The 7,038-nt window shown below is 39.4% G+C and overlaps 1 protein-coding gene across 1 annotated transcript; it reads left to right on the forward strand.

The window, feature by feature from the left end:
- Positions 1–1,543: 1,543 nt before the first annotated feature.
- LOC115115320 (T-box brain protein 1-like) lies at positions 1,544–6,349 on the forward strand. The gene is given in 7 exon segments (XM_029643817.2): positions 1,544–1,726; positions 1,728–2,318; positions 2,654–2,808; positions 3,036–3,157; positions 3,417–3,575; positions 3,748–3,809; positions 4,634–6,349. Coding segments are annotated over 7 exon segments (2,019 nt in total). The 5' UTR covers positions 1,544–1,631; the 3' UTR covers positions 5,469–6,349.
- Positions 6,350–7,038: the final 689 nt, after the last annotated feature.

Raw genomic sequence — 7,038 nt, forward strand, 5'->3', positions numbered from 1 at the left:
TTGATGTTAGAACAACGATATGTTGTCTTATCATGACCTCTACCAATGAGCTTTGCAATGCCCACATGTTGAGGAGCATGCTATTTTTCGGAAGAAAAAAAAGTAATATCAACGACAGCTACATTGTGTTGATATGGAGCATAAACACACAATGCAATTTATGCACTTCAAGAAAACATTGGAACACAATTATTTCGCTACACCCGCAATAACATCTGCTAAATACGTGTATGTGATAAATAATAGTTGATTTGATTTTTGCGAAATGTTTATAGAATTTGGGGCTGGCATTGTGATATTTATCAAAACAAAATGTCCATGTATGCATATTTGGATTCAACTCACGTATTTCAATCGATAAGTAGACTTAAGTCAAATGTGGAGTTTAGCCAACCTTGTAAAGCAACACACAGCATCGACTTGGCTCATTCTGGACTACAACATTCATGTTGGATTTTGTCCAATGACCCTGTCACACTGCCACACATCAATGAAGCTCTAATACTGAAAAATAGTCAAGATGACAAGATGAGATCGACCTTTTTCTGCAGAATAGTTCCCTCTATAGTTAGTCTATATACTTGAGAGGAATATCCGTTTTTTTCCCCCCTGTGCATAATTAATTAGTTCTATAACAGCTAATCAAACAATACAACTCAAAAGAGTCCAATCGTTTAATAATTACAGTGATATCTTATCATATCATTCAACAAAATCGCACGAATTCTTAAGATGTAAACACATTTGTTAGAATTCTGAAATACAAATTGCGTGAAATAACTTCATTTGTCTCAAGTCCATCGAATTTTAAAATTATTTTCAGAATGTTATTTGATTGGTGATTTTGTTTTTTCATTCTTGCTGATTTTGATTATGTTGTTTTATTTGTCAGGACACTCGCGTGGAGTGCTCTGATTCAAAACTTTAGACCAGGGTAATAAAATATTTACCTGCCTTGGGACTCATAAACACATCTTCAGATGAACGGCATGATTTCACGCTATATCACAAACATTTGAAAGCATGAAGTGCACTGCCTGTCATTTTTACTGTGTTAATAATATATTTTTGTTTCCCCGGTAAACATACTTTACCACTCTTACCACATTAATAGGTAAATAACGCACGTTTTCCTTAATAATGTCAAAATCTACCGGGGGAAAACATAATTGTATGTTTCCGGCACGACTATTTGTATTGATATTAGTTTCTACAACCAACATGAGCATGTGGAAATGCACCACAAAGATATGAAATAGTTAACATATAGATGTGATACACATCACATAAAGTTCTAATTAGATCAAATTAGGACATGATGCTGATTGATTGTCTCTACACGCAAATGGGGTTTATGCACAAAAGCCATGATGATTATCCCAATTAAGAGCTGTCTTATTAAATGACTGTCTTGAGCTAACCAATAGCAATAGTTGTTTCATTAGCAAGGAAGCGTATTGAAAAGCAAATCCTTCCTGATTGCAGGATGGTGTCAATTGGCTTATTTGCTCTCTTACTCAAAGTGCCTCAAACCATAGGAAGGCGTTGTTTCGTTTGCTAGATTAGAGTTATTAGGCGTGGACAAAAGCTTACATATAGTTTGCCTTAATAGCGATTTGTCATTGAGAGCTATGCAGCTCGAGAATTGCATCTTGCCAGTTAGTGTACTATCCAAGAAATGTCTGAATGTGGGCAGTGGCTACCCATGCTCCGATGGATCTGAGCTCGCAGGACCATACTATTATATCTGCTAGTGACAACCTGGAGAGAAGTTCACCTCTGAAAAAAAATTCCATGGGGATGACGAATCAGTCAGAGGCAGACAATTTTTCCGACTCCAAGGACGCATCAGGGGACGTCCAGAGAGGCAAACTCTCTCCTGATCTCCACGGAGTCTCTGAAATTCGTCATAATTTCGATGGATCTTCAGGAGAAAGGTATATCCTTTCTCAATCTAACCAACCACAGTCAGTCGCAGCAACTCCAAGTGCTATGTTCCCCTATCCGAGTCAACATGGACCAGCGCACCCGGCTTTTTCTATTGGGAGTCCGAGTCGTTATATGGCCCACCATCCAGTCATCACTAATGGAGCGTACAACAGTCTTCTGACCAACAGCTCCCCGCAAGGCTACCCAACCGCGGGTTACCCATACGCGCAACAGTATGGACACACTTATCAAGGAGCGGCATTCTACCAGTTTTCCTCCGCGCAAGCTGGGCTGGTGCCTGGGAAAGCGCAGGTATATCTGTGCAACAGGGCCCTGTGGCTGAAGTTTCACAGACATCAAACAGAGATGATAATCACTAAACAAGGACGGTAGGTATCCCCTCCAGTTACATCCTTTTCACCACAAGTCTGGAGGCAAATATTGTGATAATAGCCTAATACGCATAATTTTTTTTAATGTAATTTTTTTTTTGTGTGTGTGGGGGGGTATGGAAGGTAATTGCAATTGTAATTCGTTCAAAATATTGTCTATATTCTCAATATAATTGAACATGTTTGACTGACTATATATTTTCTTAGATTGTTTCACAAATTATTTCACAATGTGATAGATCAACAAAAGTGCTGGTCTGTTACGCATGACACATCGCCTGATATCACACCAGCGCACAACATTTATATGATTATTCTTTGTATTATTACAGACGGATGTTCCCCTTTTTGAGTTTCAACATTTCCGGTCTCGACCCGACGGCGCATTACAATATATTTGTGGATGTTATTCTTGCTGATCCAAATCACTGGCGATTCCAAGGTGGCAAGTGGGTACCATGTGGCAAAGCGGATACAAATGTGACAGGTACGTTCCTGTAGCCTACATCTCGGTGAAGTGTACAGTGAAGATAATGGTTGATAATTAAGATAAACGTAGGCCTTGATTCTGCAATGGCAAGCTAACACGCAACATTGAACTAATACAACCCACACAAATATATGATCTAATTAATATAATTGAAAATCAATATTTGTATGATGTTTTCTAATAGCAGTGCATTTCAATGTATTTAATGCCTTTATTTTCCACAGGAAACAGGGTGTATATGCACCCTGACTCTCCAAACACCGGGGCGCACTGGATGCGCCAAGAAATCTCATTTGGAAAGCTGAAGTTAACGAACAATAAAGGAGGTTCAAACAACACGGGACAGGTCAGCTACGACATTTTATTTTTAGATACAGGCTATAAAACAAAACGTTAAATAATATGACCAGAAACGTTCAAAGACCCTCAACTATTGAGTAAGGAGAGTTTGTTGTGCTCACACCTGCAGTTACATAATAGTTCGCTTATTATGTTCCCCCTCAATAATTTATCATAATCTAAAGTCTAAATAACAATTTTTATAAAAGGTGTTATTTTTCTTCAAAACGAAGGTATTTTATGGAATATCTTCCTTGTACCCCCAGATGGTGGTTCTACAATCCCTTCACAAGTACCAACCCAGGCTCCATGTAGTGGAAGTCAACGAAGATGGAACCGAGGACTCCAGCCAACCTGGAAGAGTACAAACGTTCACTTTCCCAGAAACACAATTCATCGCAGTCACAGCATACCAGAATACAGACGTAAGAAAATAATTTTGAAAAATGTTATTGACGATAATTCCATTCGTTAAGTATTATAGTATTGTTGCCTATATCCAAAAGCACATTTCCTTCGGTATATTAGGATTTGGAACGGTAGAAAACAACAAGCACCTGTTATTCGTTCAAATCTGCCTAATTTTTTTCTGTGCAGATTACGCAGCTAAAAATCGACCACAATCCATTTGCTAAAGGATTTCGGGACAACTATGACACGTAAGACTATTTGTCAATTACTATTTGTGCTTTTATTGTTTGTGTTTAATCCCGTTTGTTTTGCTTGGTTCTGCCTCTCACCGATTAGAAATTAAATTAAATGATAAAGGTGAATTAATTAGAGAACCCATTTGAGGCAATTCAAATGATAGAGATCCTTTTAATGTAAATTAAGTGTGGCCTAATTATGCCTCATTATGTTTTGCTCATGCTACATTTTAATCTAAAGAAATTTCAATCGCAGGAAAACTTTTAACCAACATTTGTAATACAGCAAGTTTTTCGTTATATTGTGAGATTGTTAGGCTTTTCGTTAGGCTACTGCAAATGAACAAAATAGGCTATTCATGAGAGGCCATATATACAGCCGTATCATATATGATATAGGCCTATCAAATTCTTGGGACGTGCGTTCATTGGGTGCGAGGATCGGTATATAGTCTATGTTGTGTCCACGTTGGCTCTTCAATATCAATAATCTTAAAATGTGATCAGCATCGATTACGAATTAGCCTATCAAGGTTCAAGTTTCCGTTTAATTTGAACTGGGACACATTAATAAGCATATGCCTAATTATAATTTGCAGTAGGCCTCAGTCCACTATAATAACCACATTATGGTGACTTTTTATCAGGCCACTGGTTAGATGATAATAATGATTTGATGATGTCCCTAAAAAATGTAGGTAGTCCTAGGCCTAGTTCCTTCTGCATTTGTATCAAATTAGCATTTGTGAAAGTTTCTTCCATTCTTGCACATTGGCAGTGACGGATATTTCTCATGATTCATAGTTTGTTTGTATGTTTCTCTCTCATCTTTTCAGTGTCTACACAGGTTGCGACATTGACCGGTTAACGCCATCACCGGGTGACTCGCCTCGCTCTCAGATCATGCCTGGTGCGAGATATGCCATGGCTGGTTCTTTCCTACAGGACCAATTTGTCAGCAGTTATGCCAAATCTCGCTTTCACCCTGGCGTAGGGACTGGTCCTGGCACGGACCGCAGCGTCCCACTTAGTAACAGCTTGCTATCCCCGCAACAAACCGAAGAACCCACAGTTGCATCCCCGCAGCGATGGTTTGTCACCCCTGCCAATAACCGACTGGACTTTGCCGCCTCGGCATACGATGCCGCCGCGGCTGCTGATTTTGCGGGTAACGCGGCCACCCTGCTGTCATATGCAGCCGCTGGAGTAAAGGCCCTTCCCCTGCCCACTGCAGGGTGCTCAAGCAGACCTCTCGGTTACTATGCCGACCCATCCGGTTGGGGCACACGCACACCACCCCAGTACTGCAGTAAGTCTAGTCCTGTTCTATCCTGCTGGCCCACAAATTCTGTTGGCGGCAGATCAGGCACCTCTAACTACCTGGTTGATGACGCCGACACCATCCCAACAGAAAGGTCACCCATCGGAGGGTCGGATGAGGCAAAACCAAAAGACTTATCCGAATCCAGCTGGATAGAGACGCCGTCTTCAATCAAGTCGATTGATTCAAGTGATTCTGGTATTTTTGAGCAAGCCAAACGGAGAAGAATTTCACCGTCTGCCACACCGGTTTCGGAAACCCAGTTGAAATCTGAGATGTTGGCGCCAAGAGAGTGTGAGAAAAATTGCGCTAAGGACATTGGTTACTATAGTTTCTATCCACACAGTTAAACATCCATACATCTGGGGGAAAAAAACGCATGACCCATGTGTTATTTTTAGATCCATCTATATGTAGCCCATATCCAACTGATAATATCCAACGGACAGGCCTATCAGTTGCAATGCACACCCTGTCTTGGGCCAACATTGACGAACGATTTAAAGCTGTTGCGTCGTAGTGCATAGGCATACTAGGCCAATTTAGGCGAGATTCTTCCATTTAACAGTATTAGTTTGCTATCTGATAGGCCTTAATACAATAGGCTATTTATTTAATTTGAAGATTTTTCACCAACAGCAATTGTCTATTGTAATTATGAAAATAATGTACATAATATTTAACCCTTTAGTGATACTGTGAAATTAATGTAAACTATTGAATTCATTTGTAATATTTCTAAGTGTAGACATACTCGTTGGTTGTGTTTTAAAACGCATATCGTAGGCCTATACTATAAACAAGTGATCTCATACAATGTGTTAGATAACAAAAAAATAACTATTGCGAGTCTATGATGGCTATGTCGTTGTGTAGCATACTTTTACTGGTAGGAGCGAGATCTGAGGATATGTAGCCTAATTATTTCGGAACTCATTGTAGTAGGCTACTCTTTGCCCATCATGTTCAATCACAGTGTCAGTACAAAATATCCAGATGTTAGACATTTGAGGACGCAGCCATTTTATCTATAAATTCATTATAGGTGTGGTAATAAACGTTTTAAATGTTGATATAATGTACTTTTTACTAGGCTACATTAATAAGGGGAAAAAACAATGTTGTAATTTTTACGTCTTTTTCGGACCTTCCATTATTTTTTACAGATTGTGTACTAGTGTATGTGGAAGCTTCTGTATCTGCTGTAATGTGCTTCATTGCAATAAATGATAGAAACGTTGGACCAAGATGCTTTCATCCTTCTAAATCCACAGTAGCCTATGCATGGACCAAACGTGACGTACCCAAAACATTTACAACATAAATTACACATTTTTCATAGAATGGGAAAATTCTTGGATTTTGTGGCTAATTACAAGTTAATATAGGTAGGCTTGGAAGTCACGGGCTTAAAACAGCAGGGACCATTAAACCAAGTTCGCACAGAAGGGAGTCGAGATTCCGGACCACATTACCGAAAAGGTGCGAAATTATGCGAAAATGCGAGATACGAGCGCATCTCGATGAACTCGATGTTTTTTTATTCATTGTTTTTTAAACTCAAATGTATACACGGAGAGAGAGAGAGAGAGGGGGGTACTTTTGAACAGAGGGGTCAACTCTGCCTGATCAACAGTTAGGCAAAAGGCCCCATTCAGATTCAGGGACGGGCCCAAGTGCGAATTATACTGTGACATTCAGTGGTCACATTTTCTTTCCACGGGAGTTCATATCACATAATTTTATGGGCCTAATAGTTAAGACATGTATTTTAATGGTAAACATGTATTACCTTTTAATGTGGTATGAACACAACCAGTCATGATGTTTTCATCTGATTGTCTAACAAAATCACTTCAACAAGTATGCTACCTGCATACATTTGTCTACTCCAAAATAATTCCAGCATCCAAGCAGTAC

The sequence above is a fragment of the Oncorhynchus nerka genome, linkage group LG3 (assembly GCF_034236695.1).
Source record: "Oncorhynchus nerka isolate Pitt River linkage group LG3, Oner_Uvic_2.0, whole genome shotgun sequence".
Lineage (NCBI taxonomy): Eukaryota > Metazoa > Chordata > Actinopteri > Salmoniformes > Salmonidae > Oncorhynchus > Oncorhynchus nerka.